Raw genomic sequence first — 22,017 nt, forward strand, 5'->3', positions numbered from 1 at the left:
TTGTCACATCATTTTGTTTAGTTCAGAATCGTGATCTCTATTTAAGACAAAAAAAAAAAAAAAAAATGGGATTCTCAATTTATCCAGAATCGTGCAGCTCTAATACGAGATGTGAAAGGAGCGGTATATATACACACACAGACATATCTTCTCTTTGTTGAAAAAGAAGTAATGTATTAAGAGCTGAGGAGAGAATATTAACCTAAAGTATTGATCTCATCAGGCTCGTATTGATCCGATACCAATATCAACATTCATATCGATACTATCAATATTAGGATCGATCTGCCCACCGCTAGAAGAACAAGAAGAAGAAGAAGGGTGGCTAATGTAGACAAACTCATTCAATATCACTCATGTGTGGAGTAAAATATAGTTTATTAGGCAAATAAAAGCTTTATTGAGAAATTTAAAAGCAATTATAATACTTCATAGCTTTTAGATATTAAAACTAAAATGACAAAATTACTTTTTTCTGATTCAAATACAATCAGCAGACAAAAAAAGTTGTTGATAAAATATTAAAAGTAGAGAATGTATTCATAAAAAAGGTAATATTTAATCAATAATTATATTTAATCAGCAAATACAAAAACAAGCTAAGTAAAAGTGAAAACGAATGAGCTGGATCTCTCTCCTACTGACTTACAAGTATGGATGGATATCTGTAAGGTTTTAATGGTGTTACTATTCTTCCAATCCTGCTTATTAAACATATTGAACATAAAATGTAACCCATAAGAAAGCACAATGATATAATTTATATCATGAAGCAAAATGATATACAATAAAACTTTTGGACATTGTTCTTTGAGGATGACCTCCATCTTTGAGTTGATCTGAATCTCAGCTGAATCTGCTGGTTTTGAAGATGAACTTTATTCACTGTGAAAACTTTAGATATTTCTTGTTAATGTCACTTATGACAGATTTGTCCAGATGATATTTTATTGCTTGATGCATTATTGTGTTTTTGGTGAGGACGCAGCATCAGACCTGAAAGTGCTGGATCTGAAGATGATCTACTTACTGTGATAGTTTTTTGCATGCCTGTGTAGAACAGATGAATTATTGAAACACTCCCCGCATGCAGTGCAGTGATACGGTTTCTCTCCAGTGTGGATCCTCTCATGTGTTTTCAGATTTGATGACTGACTGAATCTCTTGTCACAGTGTGAACACTTGTAAGGTTTCTCTCCAGTGTGAATCATCTCATGCAGTTTTAAACACTTTGCTGAAGTAAAAGTCTTTTCACACTCAAAGCACATGTACTCTCTCACAGCAGTGTGTATTTTCTGATGTTCTTTCAAAGTTTGCAGTAATGAAAAACTCTTTCCACACAAATGACATGAATGTGGCTTCTCCTTTGTATGAACTGTCAGGTGTTTCTTCAGGTCTGAAGCTCTCAAAAATGTTTTGCTGCATTGATCACATGTGTAAGGTTTCTCTCCAGTGTGAATGTTCATGTGATTCTTAAGGGTTGATGAGCGTATGAAACTCTTCCCGCACTGATCACAAGTGAACGGTCTCTCTCCAGTATGAACTCTCATATGTGTCGTAAGGTCTTCTTTTATTCTGAAACTCTTCCCGCACTGATCACATGCGTATGGTTTCTCTCCAGTGTGAATCCTCTCATGTGTTTTCAGACATGATGACCGATTGAATCTCTTGTCACAGTGTGAACACTTGTAAGGTTTCTCTCCAGTGTGAATCCTCTCATGCAGTTTTAAATGGCTCGCTGTAGTAAAAGTCTTCTCACACTCAAAGCACATGTACTCTCTCACACCAGTGTGTATTTTCTGATGTAATTTCAAACTTTGTAGTAATGAAAAACTCTTTCCACACAAATGACATGAATATGGCTTCTCCTTTGTATGAATTGTCAGGTGTTTTTTCAGGTTTGAAGCACACAAAAATGTTTTGTCACATTGATCACATGAGTACGGTTTCTCTCTAGTGTGGATGTTCATGTGATGCTTAAGGCTTGATGATTGTGAGAAATTCTTCCCGCACTGATCACAAGTGAACGGTTTCTCTCCAGTGTGAACTCTCATGTGATTCTCAAGATAACATTTGTATGCAAAACTCTTTCCACACTGAGTGCAGGTGAAAGATTTCTTGGGCCTTTTTTTCTTTAAATCCTTCTGTTTGGGTTTTTCTCCACTTCTGACGTGATTTTTCTCCTCAGATTCACTCAATTCTTCTTTCTCTTCATTATCTTCAATCAACTCTGAAACAAAAGTAAAACAGTACATTTGTCAGTAACTCATTAAAAAAACAAAACAGAAAAGTTAAAGGACATAAAAGTTAACCCTGATATAAGAGCAGGAAGTAGATAATTGCAACACAAAATTGATAATTTTGATGGCAGTTTTATAAATTATACGGGTAACACTTTACAATAAGGTTCATTAGTTAACAACATTAGTAAACATGAACTAAGAATGAACAATACTTCTACACCATTTATTAATTGTAGTTAATGTTAATTTCATGCATTATTAAAATCACGAGTTGTGTTTGTTAACATTAGTTAATGCATTGTGAACTAACATGAATAAAAAATGAACTGTATTTTCATTAACTAACATTAACAAAGATTAATAAATAGTGTAATAAATGCATTCTTCATTGTTTGTTCATGTTAGTTAATACATTAACTAATGTTAACAAATGACACCTTATTGTAAAGTGTTACCATTATACGTCCCTGAAACTTCCCATGAAAGACGCACACTGATCTTCAAATGATTAGTTTTAAAACATTATAGGCACAAATCTCATGTTTCTATATGCAGAACTACTAAATATGTTTGATCAACTACATGAAGGATCTGAGGATACACAAATACAAACTGTGTGTTGCATCAAGAGAGCGACCATATGTTATGTTTTTATTTTCTTGTTTTTATTAATTTATAATAATTTATTCATACAATCATTTATAACCATTAGTCATTTATGTAATGTATTAATTTATTTTTTTTATCATTTACCATTTATATAATTTTATTATTTGATCATTCATTTATTATTTTATGATGTTTTTTATATTTTATACTTATTATTTTCCTTGCTTATGTATTTTCATTGTTTAATCTGATGATTGTGAGGTTTCATTAACTGTTTTGTAAATAGATAAGAGGGAATGTATGGAACTCAAGGTTTATTATGGGATGGTGTTGTGTTTGGTAAAACAGGGTTTCTGCAGGATTTTTAAGCTCAAATTTAAGACTTTTTAAGACCTTTTTTAAGACCTGCACAAATAAAATCAATACCACATATTAAACTGTAAAATGACTGTAAAAAGCATAATTTATAATTCAGATACAAGTTTTCACAAAAACCAAAAAATGATCAATTTTACATTTCAGCCTATAAACCATTTTTAAGAAAATGGATAAGTCAAAAGTATTAATTATTATATTGATTTAAACAATTATCAATAAAATTATTATATAAATTAAATAACATGAATTAGGGGTGTGCAATATTGACAAAAATTATATATATTTTATCGATAATGAGACAATATTTTGCTGAGTGTGTTATTGTGCTGGCATTTTAAAGATTACCGTGGACAGCGGACTCCTGAATTTTTTTTATATTCTTCATATTATGTGTGGTCAGTTTTATGGGTATTTTTTACCTTTAAGCCATTTTTTTCGAAAAAGTGTGCATCATCTTTTGAGTCAAATTCTTGCATTTCGGCTATTACCAAGCAAATTAAATCAGTATCAACAAAATGTATCTTTGCAATGCATCTGAAGAGGCATTCAGATGTATTTACACACTGTTTAATGCAGCTTGGAAGGACACAGAATGTTAACCTGCGCCGTTACAAATGGATAAATGATGTTTTGAGATTTGAAACATAAACCGTTAAAAACTGATGTTTGAAATTATTTTTTTAAATGAAGATACTTTAAATGTGAAATTAAAACCCCCAGTAGGTGGCAGCAATTCACTGTTAATAAGGGAGTCATTGCGATTGAACCGAATCATTTAAACGGTTCATTCAGGAACAAAACACTGCATGTTGCTCGGAGACGCAAAAACAGTGCCGTGGCTGTGTTTGGAATGATTTTTGCTATCGAAATAGAGCAAAAGCAGGAAATATGGTGTCTAAAATGTAAATCTCTTAATATTGACATTGATTTTATGCAACAGTTCAATAAACATCACATTTGTAATCATGCTGACTTTTGGAGAAAAAAAACAGCACTCTTCATGTGATATTAACTATATGACATGATATAAATATAGGCTATACATTTTAAATTATGTGATCATTCTAAATGCATTTTAATAGAATTGTGCAGTGAAAGGCGGCACTCGTATGCGCACTAGTTTAACCTGTTAACCGATTCATTCTCTGCCAGCAGGTGTCGCGTTTGGCACTATTATAACTGTTTTCCCGGTAAAGACAGTAAGCAGAGCAGCACCGCAAACTTTTCTCCTTTTTATCATCATCACTTCGTCTCCTGCTTCTACTCTTCTCTGGCTTTGCTCAGTCAACTTCTTGGTTGATAAAAGACTGTTAATACAGTTTTGGTACCAGACAAGACTTGATGTTAATGGGTTTTGGGTATCAACTACCCTGCTGACTATTTGTTCACACACCAGAAAATAAAAGGAATATTTTCTGACAGGATCTGGCATCAAGGACTGGATCTTAACTATATGGCATGGAGACTCAATCTAACATACATTTTGTTGAAAAAATAAGTACCACATTCATACCCAGATAGCAAAATTCCTGAGGCCCACGTGAAATTCAGATCAGACCATGTGGAATGATGGCACTTGGGCCGTCAGCTCCTGTTTGCCAAATTTGGGCCACAAGTAAGCCAAAGGAAGTCCCAATGTCAGCCATGAATAAACCAAATAAAGCAGAACTGGCCCAAATCTTGGCCACATTGATTTTAATTCTGTCCCAGATCCAGCCCAGATCCAACACCTTGCTCTGGCCCACATACTGTGAATAATGGTGCCACTTGGGCGGTCCACTCCTGTTTGCAAAATCTGGGCCACAAGCAAGCAGGGCTTGAAAAGAAAAAAATAAATAAGTAAGTCAATAGGTTCACTCCGAGCAGAATCGATATTTTAACGGTTCTGTTCCTGCGTTCCTCTGTATTATTACCGTTCCGAAACTGGTTCGAGTAGTAAAAATAATGGTTAATAACGTTATTTTTTTAAATTGTCTTTGCCTATAATAATAATAATAATAATAGCCTAATAAAGTACAGTGTTTTCTTTACACAAAAAGAAAAAGAAAGAAAAAAACAGGAAGAGATGGTATCTTAACCTGCTGCGCTTAGTCACAGCCAGCATTATCTTTTCTAGATTTGCCTAAATGTAGGCTACTAAACAAAAGAAAATCTATTAATGCTTTAAAGACATCATTGTTAAAAATAACGCTACTTGTAGCTTATAAAATTGCGTTTTGAGAAAAACAAACAAAAAACAGGCTAAGTCGTGTCACATTTTATTAGGCTATTACATTCAGAAATGATGCAAGCTAAAATGGCAGTAAATCAAAATGTTTACAAACATTATAAACACAGTTATTAGTTTCTCTCCACAACAAACCATCTAAACTTAAGGATGTAGCCTATAGACTATAAAAACGTCAATCCAAAAACAAATTAAAGGTGAAACTGATGCCTACCTCTCTCATTCGGCACGAATCCAAAGGTTTCCATACTCGCGACGTATCTGGATGCTAAAATATTATTTATTATAGGCTTTGTTAATTTCATCGACGTAAAACATCATCCTTCACATCAGCTAGCCTATCAGCACAGTGAGGCGGTGGTCACGCTGAACGCAACAGATCGGACAATGGATCACTGTAACTTTTCATACATTTCTTTAACTGTATTTTATTTTGATAATGAACAGGCTGCAATGTCGCAAAAATATGTTGTGTCTTTGTGCATGTGAGGCGCCAGCGCGATATGGCCAAACCAATGCTGGTTGGTTATACAGATGCAAGATATCATTCAAAACTGTCAAGCTTTTGCAAAATAAAGAAAACTAATTTCTGCCATCTTGTTTTCCTTTCTGAGAACTTTGGAACACGTCAAAATGAACCGTAGGCCTAAATCAGTATATTTTCTTCTTTCGTTTCATTAATCTGGCAATGATTTAAGTTAAATATATTTAGTGTATAGGCATATATATTCCTTTTTATGTAAGTATAGTTTTATTCTGTTTTCTCCGTTCTCAGAAGCACTGCAGGTACGTAATATCTGTTGAATCCATCTTACACTATCCTCGGACAAACTATACTCCGGTGCATTGCCATTGTGACTTACCTGTGAAGAGTTCACATTTCACTCGCTGGATGCATCAGCGTCACATTTGCATAGGCCGTACCACTTGAATTCCTGATTGGTTGACAGCAAATTTCAAATATTATATGGAACGATAAAAAATAAATGTTATTAACCGGTTAATGGCCATTTCAAATTTTCGATTCTGCTCGGAACTATAAAATTTGATTTCATTTCTGTTTCTGGTTCTGTTCCAGTCAAAATTTTGTTTGTTTCCAGTTATCGTTTTCGTTCCTTGAACCGGTTCAGAGCCCTGCAAGCAAGCCATAGGAAGGCCGCATGACAACCGTGACAATAAATAATTAAAAATAAAGCAGAACTGGCCCAAATCTGGGCCACATTTATGTTAATTCTGGCCCAGATCCAACACTTTGCTCCGGCCCACATACCATGTGGAATAATGGCATTTAGGCAGTCAGGTCCTGTTTGCCAGATTTGGGCCTCAAGTAAACCTTAGCATTGCTGCATGTAAACCAACCAAATAAACCAAAACTAGCCCTAATGTGGGCCACAGTTGATTTTTATTCTAACCCTGATCTTCCCCATATTCCTCATGTGGTCCACATGCTGCATGGAATGGTGGCATTTTGGCAGTGGTCCACAAGCAGGCCACTGCACAGCCACATTTTAGCTAATAATGAACCAAATAAGCCATAAATATACATAATTTTGGCCACACTAAGCCTTAAGTGAGTTATGCATCAACAATACTCAACAAATTTTTAAGATACATTTAAAAATGTTCTCCCTAAATGTTCAAATAAGTTCCAGAAATGTGTCCTACTTGGTAAAAACATCCTGACCCAGGTTTTGCACAAGCAGCAATTCAAATTGTCACAGATAAATATTCAAAGACACATTCCAATACTTTAAAATAAGTCTTTCACAAGTTTGAACCTAAATGCTTCTCACTCAGACTCTACAATAAGTCTGTAAGGGTCACGGCTATGCTGTATTAAAGAGCACACAACAAAGATGAAAGGTTACATATCATAAGTCTTTAACCCAACAAGGGTAAATCCAAACACAGCAACATTTAAGACATGTAGACGTAAGACCAAACAAACTCAAAGTGAACATGCAGGAACTTAAGTACTCAGAGCAAACAAGGATAATTAACTAGGCACACCTGAACAGAATAATAAAACTAACACAACAAGGGAAACTACTAAGTGCATATAAGTGCACTTCTGTTTTTATGATGCACAATACACATATAAAAAATGCCATTAAAAGCATGTTTGGAAAAATAAATTGCTGCCTAGACAGCAACATAGTCAACACTGGTTGCTTTCTGGGTGGCTATGTAGCCTTCTTAAGACTCATATCCAGATCATCCTGCATCAGTTAACTGTGTTGAATCCTACTAAAAGTAGCCAAATTCTATTGAGCCATATTTACAATGTCAAACTTCCATTTCAATTAGCCAATGTCAAGTGCAACATCCAAACCAGAAGTGGCCCTCATCTGCTTTATAATATATGTGGCATATTTGCCATGTCAAATGTGGGATAAGTTAGGCTCACAGCCACTTTAGCCAGTGCTCATATGTCTGCCAAAACTGGCCCAAATATGTTTTAGGATAACTGGACCACATTTGTGGCATCATATGCGGGCCACTTTAGACTCACAACCACATTAGCCAGTGCTCCCTGTGCCATATCTTTGCCAAAACTGGCCCAAATATGTTTTAGGATAACTGGGCCACATTTATGCCATCATATGTGGGCCACTTTAGACTCACAGCATTTCCCACACATTGATTTATTTGTGGCGGCCCGCCACAATATCCACCACCCCCTGCCATCAGCACCCGTGTCTCACACACACGAGCGCGACTTTAGTCCAATATTTAGTGGATTTTTTCTATAAACGGTTACATACTTACAAACCTACAGTTCCACTGCACACCTCGGATCACTTCCTCCTCACTCTTAACCTCAATATGATTGACAACACACACACCTGACACAACACATACACTTCCTCCCCCCTAAACAGTTATCATCTCTAACAGTGCTACTAATACTTTCTGTTCCACTCTGAACAGAAACAGTCTTGTTTAGATACTTTCTGCCCCTTATCTTCCAGGCTAGCCTGTACCACCCCTTCTGCCCCTTGGCTGTCTGACGTTCTCCGCGAACATTGTTCTAAGCTCAGGGCTGCAGAAAGGGTATGGTGCAAATCACAAAATCCTACTGACCTTAATTTATATCGATCACTCCTCTCTGACTTCTCTGCTAATGTCTCCACTGCTAAAAGGACATACTATCATGACAAAATTAACAATTTGCCTAACTCTTGCATGCTCTTTAAACATTTTCCTCCTTCCTTTGTCCTCCTTCTGCCCCTACTTCATCAACTCTAACAACTGACGACTTTGCCACATTCTTCATTAATAGAATTACAAACCTCACTGCACAATTCTCCACACCACAAACGGTCAAACGCATCTTACCAACAAACATACACTCGTTCACATTCTTCTCTCCACTCTCTGAGGCAGAAGTCTCTAAACTCATCCTTTCCAGTCATCCTACTACTTGTCCGCTTGATCCTATTCCATCTCACCTCCTTCAAGCCATTTCTCCTGCAGTTGTACCTGCACTCACTCACATCGTTAACACATTCCTTCACACTGGAGTTTTTCCCTCAGCATTTAAACAGGCTCGTATAACCCCACTTCTTAAGAAACCCACTCTTAAACCAACTCTTTTAGGGACCTATAGACCAGTTTTCCTTCTACCTTTCATTGCAAAAACACTTGAACGAATTGGGTTCAACCAAGTCTCTGCCTTTCTCACACAAAACAACCTCCTGGACAGGAACCAATCTGGCTTCAGAAGTGGACAGTCAACCGAAACTGTCTTGCTCTCAGTTGTTGAAGCCCTAAGACTTGCAAGAGCGGCTTCCCAGTCTTCATCACTTATCTTGCTGGATCTGTCGGCTGCTTTTGATAAGGTTAATCACCAGATCCTCCTGTCAACCCTATTGACAAAGGGCATATCAGGAAACGCACTCCAGTGGTTTGAGTCTTACCTCTCAGAAAGGTCCTTCAAGGTATCTTGGAGCAGTGAGGTATCCAAGTCACAACATCTAGCTTCTAGGGCGCCTCAGGGCTCAGTTCTTGGACCACTTCTCTTCTCTGTCTACATGGCATCACTAGGTTCTGTCATTCAGAAACATGGCTTATCATATCACTGCTATGCTGATGACACTCAACTCTACCTCTCATTCCATCCTGATGATTGAACGATAGCTGCTCGCATCTCAGCATGTCTAACAGACATTTCTTGCTGGATGAAGGACCATCACCTTCAACTCAACCTAGCTAAGACAAAACTGCTTGTAGTTTCAGCAAACCCATCACTTCATCACAATTTCACCTTCTAGTTAGGCTCATCAACTTCAAAAACAACCAGAAACCTTGGAGTTGTGATTGATAAGCTGAATTTCTCTGACCTTGTTGCTAAAACTGCCCGGTACTGCAGATTTGCTTTAAACAATATTAGGAAGCTCAGGCCCTTTCTTTCGGAACATGCTTCACAACTCCTTGTTCAATGCTCTCTTGGCAAGTCTTCAGCCAATTCCATCAAACCTCTACAATTAATCAAAAATGCCAATGCAAGATTAATCTATAATGAGCCGAAAAGAATGCATGTCACACCTTTGTTCATCAATTTGCACTGGCTACCAATAGCTGCTCGCATTAAATTCAAGGCATTAATGTTTGCCTACAAAACCACCTCTGGCTCTGCACCCCTTTACCTAAATTCAGTACTTCAGACCTATGTGCCCTCTAGGAGCTTGCGTTCTGCAAGTGAACGATGCATTTTTGTGCCATCCCAGAGGCACAAAATCACCTTCACAGACTTCTTTAACTGTTCCCACCTGGTGGAATGACCTGTCCAACTCAATCCGAGCAGCTGAATCCTTTGCCATCTACAAGAAATGGCTAAAAACACATCTCTTTCATCTTTATTTGACCCTCTAACTCTAGAACTCTCTATTCTAATTCTATTTTATCTGTCTTCTTTTCATAAAAAAAAAAAAAAAAAAAACCACACACACTTGACCCTCTATCAATTGCATAATTATTCTCTAACTGCTGGCTTTTTTTGAAAAAACTAACCCTAGATTTATTTTTTTCTATATTCTATCTACTGGTTTTCTTAAAAAAAAAAAAAAAAAAAAAAAACCTACATTGCATTGCACTGCGTTAGGCTAACCAATACTTGTCATAGCACTTGCATGATGTTGGTCTTTTGTTGGTTTTGATTGCTTCTATTGTCCTCATTTCTAAGTCGCTTTGGATAATAGCATCTGCTAAATGACTAAATGTAAATATCTTTGCCAAAACGGTCTCAAGTACTGTTTAGGACAGTACACAGAGGGCAACAGGTGGCCCGCGGGCCAAAACTGGCCCGCCAGCAATAATATCTGGCCCGTGCCCGTAGCCAGATTATTTTTATAGGGGCTGGTTCTGAAACAGATCAGTCATGACAGCAGCAGTTACTCACAATCAGAGTATGTGAGAAACACATCGATCCGTAGGTAAAATAACTGATGAAAAAACGTACTGTTATTTTCATCACAAACAAAATTTGCACTGCAAAAATCAGCAATTGTCAAGCAGCTTGTCATGTGGTAGGAAAAAAGTTTGCACACAGTGATCATAACAGGGTCAACTAATGACACAGTGAGCAGACAGGAGGAGAGTTCTGCTTCACTGGAGACGTGCGATCGACAAACTTTAAACTCGTGATTTCAAATTATGCTGCGCTTTATGCTTTTGCCCACTGTCATATTCATGTAATTTTCACTGTGTGCTGTATGTAAAATATGATGCACAATGCACACAAACGTCCTAGAATACTGAGTGCCCTGTTGGTTATAGTGTTTACTTCCTTTTTAATTATATTTTTATTAAATATTTATCTATTTGTGAAAAATACTTTGTCTTCTAAAGCAGGGGTTCTCAATTCCAGTCCTGGGGACCCCCGCTCTGCACATTTTGCATGTCTCCCTTATTTAACACACCTGATTGAGATCATCAGCTCATTAGTTCAGTTCATGGCTCTCTCCCCAAACAAGCTGATGATCTCATTTAGGTGTGTTAAATAAGGGAGACATTGGCTGTGTTCGAAATGCCATACTATCATACTACTCTTACTATTTCTGCAGTATCCAGTATGTATGCTGCGCATAGTATGCAAATTTTCTGTATGCATGGAATGCCCGGATGACCTACTATATTTGCCAAAATCTGCTAAATATAACTCAAGTACACTGAAATCAGTACAGAAGCTGTGTTCCGAATGGTATACTATCATACAACTCCTACTATATTGCAGTACGCTGTGTGTATACTGTGAATAGTATGTGAATTTTCTGTATGCATGGAATGCCCGGATTACCTGCTACATTTGCTGAAATTTGATGTATGCATCTGAAGACACTGCGTGGGATACTGTTTCCCAGAAAGCAAAGCGTTCCATGTGACGTTTCATCTTCAAACGCGTGAGTGAACTGGAGGCAGGGAATAGTTATAAATCAAAGACTTGTATATGTACGTATATACATCAAACTACAAACCATCGCTGTGCATGTAAAAACAATATCATTAGTAGGACATAAATTGTACTTTAATCTCTACGGCACTTTTCCGATCAAGTCAAATCACGTCACCTTTATCTCTGTAGCGCTTTATACATTGTTTCAAAGATATTAAATAGTAATATTAATATTGCAGTAATATAATATATAAATAAAGTTAATATTTCAATTATGCAAACATAATTAAATTCTGCTGTCAAGCAGCTCTAAAAAGAAATGGAATGTATTTACTCTAATGAGAAATAGACCAATTTGTTAGCCGAGGCTTTTTACATTAAAGGAACACTCCACTTTTTTTGGAAATAGGCTCATTCTCCAACTCCCCCAGAGTTAATAAGTTGAGTTTTACCGTTTTTGAATCCATTCAGCCGATCTCCGGATCTGGCGATAGCACTTTTAGCATAGCTTAGCATAGATCATTGAATCCTATTAGACCAGTAGCATCGCGTTCAAAAATGACCAAAGAGTTTCGATAGTTTTCCTATTTAAAACTTGACTCTTCTGTAGTTATATCGTGTACTAAGACCGGCGGAAAATGAGAAGTTGCGATTTTTTTCTAATCCGATTTTGCTAGGAACTATACTCTCATTCTGGCGTAATAATCAAGGAACTTTGCTGCCGTAACATGGCGCGGCAGGCGCAGTGATACGCGGCGCCTGAAAGTAGTCCCCAGCCAGGTACCTGGTTATAATAAAGCTGGGGACTACTTTCAGGCGCTGCGTAGTATCACTGCGCCTGCTGCCGCGTCAAAGTTCCTTGATTATTACGCCGGACTGGGAGTATAGTTCCTAATCATATCGGCCTAGAAAATCACAACTTTTTATTTTCTGCCGGTCTTAGTACACAATATAACTACAGAAGAGTCAAGTTTTAAATAGGAAAACTATCGAAACTCTTTGGTCATTTTTGAACGCGATGCTACTGGTCTAATAGGATTCAATTATCTATGCTAAGCTATGCTAAAAGTGCTATCGCCAGACCCGGAGATCGGCTGAATGGATTCAAAAACGGTAAAACTCAACTTATTAACTCTGGGGGAGTTGGAGAATGAGCCTATTTCAAAAAAAAGTGGAGTGTTCCTTTAACTCCGCCCACCAATGCCTGACTGCGATAAACAGCACTGCAGAAGACACGTGTATTACTATAGTATCAGTGGTCCAGTGAGTAAACGACGTGAAACGGATGCTGTTGATGCGAACGACCCGAGTTCGAGTCTGCCTTTCGTCAATCTCGTGCAACTCCTTTTCCCATCACATACCAGATCAGAAAGGCATTTGTTTTCAATAAAAAATTAAGTAAATATTTGAAAAGTGGAAATTAAGTGACTCGTTAATAATACCACTGTTTAGCTGTAGGTAGGTTTTTGTCCCAATAAAGTGGCGTTCATCAAATAAAATGTATGATAATTTATGCTCAATAACTTATTGCACACTGTTTTATAATGTACTACAGTACTGAAGTATAAATATCTGCCACCTAACTACTATTTACACACTTGTTGCTAAAGAAAATGCTGCTATTTTAGTGTAAACAGAATTTATCATTAGTTGCACTTAGTGTAACTAGAATATATCACTTTTTCCAATTAGTGTAACTGCCAAAAATATCAATGTTCAGTTAAAGACAGCTCAGTGTTATTCAGTTCAGTCCAATAGCCTATGTACAGTTCTTCAATTATGAGTTAGTTCAATTGGGCAATATAGCATTGTTTACTAATATGAAGCCTTATAACAAGCCTTTGTAAAAAGAATAGTTAGCACATTTGTTTGTAAGGTAACAACCTTGACAGCCGTGCTGAATTAATGTTTGTGTTTGTCATGTGACAATTAAGCATACTCCTCTGAAACATATGTTGCTTATTATATACTGTTTCACACACTATTCTTTAAAAAACAGTAGGCAGTATGCACTGTGTACTGGGCAGTAAGCAGTAAGCAAGTATGCCATTTCGAACACAGCCATCCAGTGCAGAGCAGGGGGTCCCCAGGACTGGAATTGGACTGTTCTAAAGTATAAGTATGTTTATTTTACACATTTATTTTTCAATCCATTTTCAAATAATTTCTAATTTATTAAATATTAATTAAAATAAATACAATTATATCGGCTGTCAAAAAACCCATATCGGTCGACCACTATTTTGTACGGGCCATAAGATTGCCAGCAGTGCCGTATCATTGCCTTAAGTGGCCCACATCCGCATGCTATCTGGGTAGGAAGTGTTCCTTATTATTTGATGCAAAATTATTCAACAGCTCTAGAGATTTTTCCTGTTACAACAAGCCAAAATATAGAACTGCCTGAAGCTTTATAACCATCAGCATTATTAATGAAGAATAGTCACCAACCTGTTTGTTGTTCAGTATCTTCAGTGTGTTTGATTCTGCAGGGTTCTGGATCTCTCATCTTCTCTCTGTCCTCTTTAATAAACTCAGCTCTTCCTGATGCTCTGATGCTCGTCTTCACTCGTAAACGGATGGGAATATTCCAGCATTTATTGGTGAATTACTGAATGTGTGATTGTTGTGGGAGGAGCTTCACTGAATATTAATTTCTGTGTGGAAAAGCAGATTTGCCAAAATAAACAAATTAATGAGGCATTAGGTGTTGTCTCTTTGTAAATCATTACATTACTATATTATATTACAGCAGTGAACCGTGACTCTTGAACCGTGGCGCTCTCCTCTATCCTCGTCGGTGGAAAAAGCAAACTACCAGCCAAGCTTACAGTGTCTTCTCCTAAAAGTCATCTGTGTCAGTTCCACCTCAACAAACAAGAGGCTATTCCAGCTAGGGATGGGTATCGTTTACATTTTAATCGATACCGCTTATCGATACTGTTATCAATACTATTTGGTGCAAAAAGATATGATGTGAAAAGTTGTTGAAAATTTCAAGTTATTTCATTACTGCTGAACTTTTGCAAGTGTATTAAAGTTCTTCAGTCAGGAGCAGGGAGATATTTATCTCTTTGTGTTATATTTTATTAACATTTAAAGGAATAGTTCACCCATAAATGAAAATGGTAATCATTTACTCACTCGCAAGTTGTTTTAAACCTGAATGAGTTTCTTTCTTCAGTTAAACATAAAAATTATTTTGAAGAATGTATTAATTTTTATTCTTGTCTTCAACACAAAAGAAGATATTTTGAAGAATGTGGGTAACCAAACAATTGCTGGTCCCCACTGACTTCCATTTTTTTTTTTTTTCTATCAAAGTCAGTGGGGACCAGCAACTGTTTGGTTACCCACATTCTTCAAAATATCTTCTTTTGTGTTCAAGACAAGAATAAAAATGAATACAGGTTTGGTACAACATGACCGAGTAAATAATGACAGAATATTAATTTTTGGTTGAACTATACCCAAGGCCGGTGCTCATCAAGCTATACATTTATTTGATCAAAAATACAGAAAACAAAAAACAATAATATTGTGCAATAGAAAAATAAAAATAACAGCATTTATTTAAAATAGAAATCTTTTGTAACAATACCGCTCAAAAGTTTGCAATTCAATGGGTCAGTATTTTTTTAAAAGAAATGAATAGGCCTACATTTATTCACAAGGATGTGTTAAAATGATGCTGAAAATTCAGCTATGACTCACAGAAATAGATATTTTAAAGTATGGTAAAAATAGAACACCATTATTTAAAGTTTCACAATATTATATTTATTTCTGTATTTCTGATCAAATAAATGCAGGCTTGATGATCATAAGTGACTTCTTTCGAAAACATTAAAATAGTAATGTCCAAATTTTTGACTGTTTCTTAGTAAAAGTATACAAATTTAAAATGAAATGTTGTATAAATAAAAAGGTTAGGAATCACATTTGTTTCAAGTTATTTTTACTGGGTGTGGGGGGCCTCCAACATGAATTTTGCCAAGGGCCTCTAAATGTCTAGAACCGGCCCTGACTATCCCTTTAATGAAAATCAGCAGCATTCTGTCCCTTCAAGAGCTGCACGCATCTGTTTCTCTCGGTTTACTTTCACTTTAGACATAACTAACTGTGTTTATATGTAAACCTTGTGTGTTTTGACAGTATTAGCGCAATCAGATGATAACTAAGATAAAGTAATCATGTGCTGTTTGACCGGCCTTTTAGCGTACGCACGCTGGTGTAAGCGCTCTGATGTCAGAAAAGCACGTGAATGAAATGTTTAACCAGCAAGGCTTTAAACTAAAGCACACACAAATAGTGTACATTTGTACATAAGTGCAGTGTCTCGTGAATGTAACTCTACCGCTGAATCAAGATTTGATGTGAATGTGTCTCGGGAGTTGCAGTTGGAGCTGGAGCCGGGAGACATAGTAAATACAGTGCATTGCTTGAGACAGATGTTGTGTTCTGTTAGTAAATGTTTCATTATATTACTGGTGTTGCCTCCTTTGTTCACTATTACACTACTGCATATATTGCATCTGACACTGGTATCGCTTAGTTTTGTAACGTGAGCCCACACTTTCGAACGTTTCACTGATTGCACGCAAACACGTGCACGGATATCACACGCACATCGAGCAAACGACGGCCATTAATTACAAGCAGCAGCTTCTAATTCGTCATTAACATTGAAGTAAGTATCGATAACAGTATCGTTTGTCCTGAAGCTTACCGGTAGTCCGGTATTGAACCAATTACGTACCGGTCCAAAAAAATACCGGTTCTCGGTACCCATCCCTAATTCCAGCCTTAATGTGGTCATATACTGGACAAGAAGCACAGTGCTGCTCCGCTCCACGTCTTTAAAATTCACACACATTGTTTTCTATGAGAGCACATACACATGGGATCATACAAAGTGCATGTTATTATTTTATGTAGTACTGACCTGAATAAGGTATTTCACATAAAAAAAGTGTTTACATATAGTCCACAAGAGATATTAATAGTTGAATTTATAAAAATGACCCCGTTCAAAAGTTTACATCCCCTTGATTCTTAATACCGTGTTGTTACCTGAATGATCCACAGCTGTGTTTTGTCCCTTGTTTGTCCAGAACAGTTAAACTGCCTGCTGTTCTTCAGAAAAATCCCACAAATTCTTTGGTTTTCCAGCATTTTTTGTGTATTTGAACCCTTTCCAACAATGACTGTATGATTTTGAGATCCATCTTTTCACACTGAGGACAGCTGAGGGACTCATATATAACTATTACAGAAGGATCAAACGCTCACTGATGCTCCAGAAGAAAAAAACCATGCATTAAGAAAACTTTTTAAATTTGAAGATCAGGGTAAATGTACCTTATTTTGACTTCGGTGAAACATGTAACTATCTTCTGTAGCTTCTGAAGGGCAGTACTAAATAAAATAAAATAAAAAAATAAAAATAGATATATAGGCAAAATAAGAAATTTACCTCTCTATAGCGGAAATAAATAAATAAAAATTGTAGCATTAATTCACCAAAATGTTGTAGCTCACTTCAGTAAGTGTCTAACTAGGAGCTACATGTTTAAGTAAAGGTGGATTTATTTTCCTCATTTGTGAAACAATTTGTCCTGAACAACTCCGTATTCAACAGATCTTTTATGAACGGAGGAACATTAGACACAATATGATCGTTTTTAAGGGCATTTCTGGAGTAAAAGTCTCCTTTCTTCACTGAACACACACGTTACTTAAGTAAATCACTCCAGCGCTATTCATACGAGAAGCTGACATTTACCTCACATTCCTGCTGCCCTCAAACTTCATTACCCAAAATAATCCATGCACGACACCAAAAAGCAAATAATAGATAAGAAAGAGAAGAAAAAGAGGACTCACCCTCACCGTAAACTCAGTCTCTCGCGCATGCGCACACCGAGTGATCCTCACGAGCGCTGCAGAGTGAAGCACAGCGTCTCGAGCGCTCACAAGCCCCGCCCCCTCCATCTGCAAAGAATACCCGAGACGACAAGGCTTTTGGATTATCGCAAAAAATCATAGTTCATGAAATTTACACGTTTTGTCCATCAAGATAATATAACTTTGACGAATTTTGAAGCCTAACTAAAGAGAACTAAAAAGCTAAACTTAGGCTATAAACAAACTGCAGCACCAGGACTCGCCTTCAACGTCACCACCACCGCGCTCCCAACAACTTTTTAATCTACCGAGGTCCCAAAATGTAGATTGTTAGGGGGGTCTTCGGGTGCATGCTACCCCAAGAAAATTGTGATTTTCCTGACCTACATGTGTGCATTTTAAGGCTCTAAAATTGGATAATAATATAGGTTTAAGACCAAGTCAGTGGGCAGTAGTAGCATCAATTATTTTTCGAGATTTATCAACAGATTAAGCATGAAAATCAGATTAAATGTTGCAATGAATGATCCATGCTACAAACTGGAAAATAGAGAAGAAAAAGTTTGTTTATGAATTTAATAAAAAGTTATAATTATTCTGGTAGCCTTCAGTAAAATCAGGTGTCTAAAATGATTAAACCTTTTTTTTTTTTTTTTTTTTTTTTTTATTCACACTGATAGAAATGAGTCTAATTTTTTCTAAAAGTGTCTATTATCTTTTGAGTCAAATTCTTACATTTAATCAGTTTAGAATAAGAATAAGACATTTGGGCTGATACCAAGCAAATTAAATCAACACAAGAGTCATCTGAAGTTGCATTTAGATGTATTTATACAGTTTAATGCAGGACATAAATGCATTTAACCGGCAATTACAAATGCATAAATAATGTTTTGAGATATTAATATTTGAAATGATTTAAAACTTTCGAGAAAGTCGAAATGTGAAATTAAAATCACCAGTAGGTGGCAGCAAATCACTGTTAATAAGTCAGTCATTGCGACTGAACCGAATCATTTAAACGGTTGATTCAGGAACGAGTCACCGTCATGTTGGTCAGAGACGCAAAACAGTGCTGTGGCTGTTTGGAGTGATTTTTGTTGGCGAAATAGAGCAAAAACAGGCAATATGGTGTCTAAAACTTAAGTCTCTTAATTAACTTATTGTTTATTGAGCTGTTGTTAAAAAAAAAAATCAATATCACATTTGTACTCATGGTAATTTTGGAGAAAAATGGCACTCTTCATATGAAATTGATTAACTATATGAAGTGATATAAATATACATTTTCTGCCCCCTTATCCTTCATTTGTGATCATTCTAAATGCATTTCATTAGACTGAATCACGCAGTGAAAGAACGCACTCTAAATGTGCACACAGACTTCACGTAATGTATGCGTGCGCTCTGTCGGGGTGTTTTGAATGTTTTTTGCAAAATACTCGATAATGTCAAATTGCACATTGTTAAAACAACAATTACGGTATTATCGCAGACTATATATCGCACACCCCTACCGCTGAGGCATCTCAGATGAGATGATCTGTTGTCTTGGCTTTTTATCCTTGTAGCACCAAAGCATAATTAATAAGGTAATTATTTTACAACTTCTATTATTGGAAAAATACCAAGGTCTGGACCTCGGGGACCTTAATGGTGGGTACGGCCCTGATTATATAACAGCAGAGTGAGCGAGATTTTAGATATGGTAAGATTAAACTTATTTTAGTGAATAAAGTACCACATTTCAGAATTTTGTTCGGATGGGTACACAAAATATTATTTTATCCAATCTATGCTTTCTAACAGCTTCATGTGGCCGTAAACATTTAATTTTAATGTGGCTTTAAGCACGTGTAACAGGGTTATAAAGAACATTTAATTTAAAGAGTAAATGTGTGAATTTCATAAAATAAGGGATTTGTTTGTATTTGTTGGTGTTCGAAGGCTCCCCTCCTGTGGCTGTTAATGGTATTGCAGATGTACTATTTTGTCCCTCTTCTCTTTCCGTAACGCAGCAGATTTGAGCGTTGCTGCTGCGGGCATAGACATATAAATACCTAGACGCCTCATTGGCCGCTTCGGTCCGTTGCTGCGATACGTCAACGCGTCCGCCATATTGGTGCGGGCAAGAGTTCCCTGTGAACAAATGCAACGAACAGGGAGAGCTGCGGTTTTTCTGGATAAAAATGACAACGTTTGTTTTTAATCAACTGATATTAGTGGTTTATGATCTACGTGGTGTACAAAAAATCTCCAGTTGCTTAAAATCTCGATAGTTAAATTTATTTAATAAGGAATTGCAAAAGCTCATACTTGTGTAAATTAAATTTTCTCAAAAAGTCTTTTCTGTGTTTAACCTCACCATTTTAGCTTTTCTTGTGCTTCAGGTCAGAACATACCTCGTTTCCTTTGAAATACTGGGAAAAACAAACGCCTATCTTAAGTAATAATTTACCAAAATTGAGAAATGGAATAAACAGACAAATGCAAATCACACTGGCAGGCTCCTTTATATATTTTTATAGCACTAAAATGATGCAATTATTTACAGGTACATACTCCAAAACAGACAATAACAAAGATATTCTTTATGAAAATACACATCTGATTTGGTACAACAACACTTCAGCAAATATATTTGTAATATAGTATAAAATAAGATGTAATACTAAATAATATATGTACAGTAGTATAACTGTAAGAATAACATTCAATAAAAAAAGTAATAAGTAATACAATAATATAATAGCATAAGATTGATAATAGGGTACAGCATATAGTTATATATATATATATATATTGGGGACACTTAATTTCTAGCGATTATCGCCGATTTGATTGCACAGATACTATTTAAACTAAACTGAGCTAGACAATGACATCTCTGAATTCAATAATGAAATGCCTTTAACTGAAAATTGAGTGTTTAATCTTATCATTATACATTACTGACACTCTATCCTCCAATTTGATACTGTTAAGTGCTTTGACACAATCTGTATTGTAAAAGCGCTATATAAATAAAGGTGACTTGACTTGACTTATATATATATATATATATATATATATATATATATATATATATATATATATATAAATAATAGGATGTATATTTAATACTGTAATTACAGTATATAAAATACAATAATAATAACTGATGAATAACAACAAGTAGAATATGGTATATCACTTGCAGAATAGACAATAACAATAAAATGAATGGTGTGTAATGAGTAGTACCCTAATATAACAGCCTGATAATAGACTGATAATAGCAAACACATTCACAACACTTAAGGAATAGCTCACCCAAAAATTAAAATTCGTGCCCTAATACACACCCTAAGGCCACCCAAGAGGTGTAAGACTTTTTTTTAATCAGACTAAAAAAATCAGCAGATGTAGCAAGTTGTGTGTGTGTGTGTGTGTGTGTGTGTATATATATATATATATATTACGAACCATCTGATTTACACCCCAAATATATATATATATATATATATATATATATATATATGGGGTGTAAATCAGATGGTTCATAATAAATGTGCCTATTTACACTACAGATATCGATATTTTACACGTGGCATCAATGCATCGTATCGATGTATCGATCCATATCGTTACACCCCTTATATACACACACAGGTGCTGGTCATATAATTAGAATATCATCAAAAAGTTGATTTATTTCACTAATTCCATTCAAAAAGTGAAATTTGTATATTATATTCATTCATTACACACAGACTGATATATTTCAAATGTTTATTTCTTTTAATTTTGATGATTATAACTGACAACTAAGGAAAATCCCAAATTCAGTATCTCAGAAAATATATATTGGCCTCGGTGGAGTAACAGGTAGGTAAACGAGGTAAACGGTGGAGTAACAGGTAGGTAAACGAGGTAAACGGTGGAGTAACAGGTAGGTAAACGAGGAGATCGGTGGAGCAACAGTATAGTAATCCAAAGAAAGGCAGTAAAGCTTGGGTGAGACAAAGACACAGGCATTTAGGAGTAAGACTGCATGGGTGTTTGAATCGGGATTTGAATTAATCATGCATTTAATACTGATATTTGCACTTTTCAGATTATTTTCAAATTTCAGAAATCCTTACCTGATGCCCGGATAGAATTGAAGAGGAGCTCCAAGTGATCCTGGCTAAATCGATAGGTGCAGACATAGCGCTGAAACTGTAGCAGCTCAGGAATCAACAACATGAGGGTATCAATGTTGATGATGAACCCCATGA

The 22,017-nt window shown here is 36.1% G+C and overlaps 2 protein-coding genes across 6 annotated transcripts in view; one reads left to right on the forward strand and one right to left on the reverse strand.

Moving 5' to 3' along the window:
* LOC131536508 (gastrula zinc finger protein XlCGF57.1-like) overlaps positions 1 to 22,017 on the forward strand; it is an 84,223-nt gene that overhangs the window by 23,429 nt on the left and 38,777 nt on the right. The window lies entirely within an intron of this gene.
* On the reverse strand, positions 134 to 18,308 carry LOC131536520 (zinc finger protein 271-like). Of its 3 annotated transcripts, none has more exons than XM_058769511.1 (3): positions 17,738 to 18,308; positions 14,303 to 14,508; positions 134 to 2,230 (listed from the first exon to the last, which is right to left on the reverse strand). In XM_058769511.1, exons 2-3 carry the CDS (start codon positions 14,358 to 14,360, stop codon positions 1,023 to 1,025), a joined length of 1,266 nt encoding a protein of 421 aa, XP_058625494.1. In that variant the 5' UTR covers positions 14,361 to 14,508; positions 17,738 to 18,308; the 3' UTR covers positions 134 to 1,022. The 3 variants fall into 3 exon arrangements, 2 of the variants coding, with proteins under 2 accessions (XP_058625494.1, XP_058625495.1); XM_058769512.1 differs by lacking the exon at positions 17,738 to 18,308 and adding an exon at positions 11,756 to 11,867 and having other exon boundaries at positions 14,303 to 14,328; XR_009269992.1 differs by lacking the exon at positions 134 to 2,230 and adding an exon at positions 11,756 to 11,867.

Source organism: Onychostoma macrolepis, chromosome 03 (assembly GCF_012432095.1).
Source record: "Onychostoma macrolepis isolate SWU-2019 chromosome 03, ASM1243209v1, whole genome shotgun sequence".
Classification (NCBI taxonomy): domain Eukaryota; kingdom Metazoa; phylum Chordata; class Actinopteri; order Cypriniformes; family Cyprinidae; genus Onychostoma; species Onychostoma macrolepis.

Bases quoted from the DNA above. Each gene is read 5' to 3' on its own strand.
- LOC131536520 (XM_058769511.1), bottom strand. From the start codon at position 14,360: ATGAGAGATCCAGAACCCTGCAGAATCAAACACACTGAAGATACTGAA. The intron at 2,231-14,302 runs GTTGGTGACTAT...CTTTTGTTTCAG, and splicing joins AGATACTGAACAACAAACAG to AGTTGATTGAAGATAATGAA.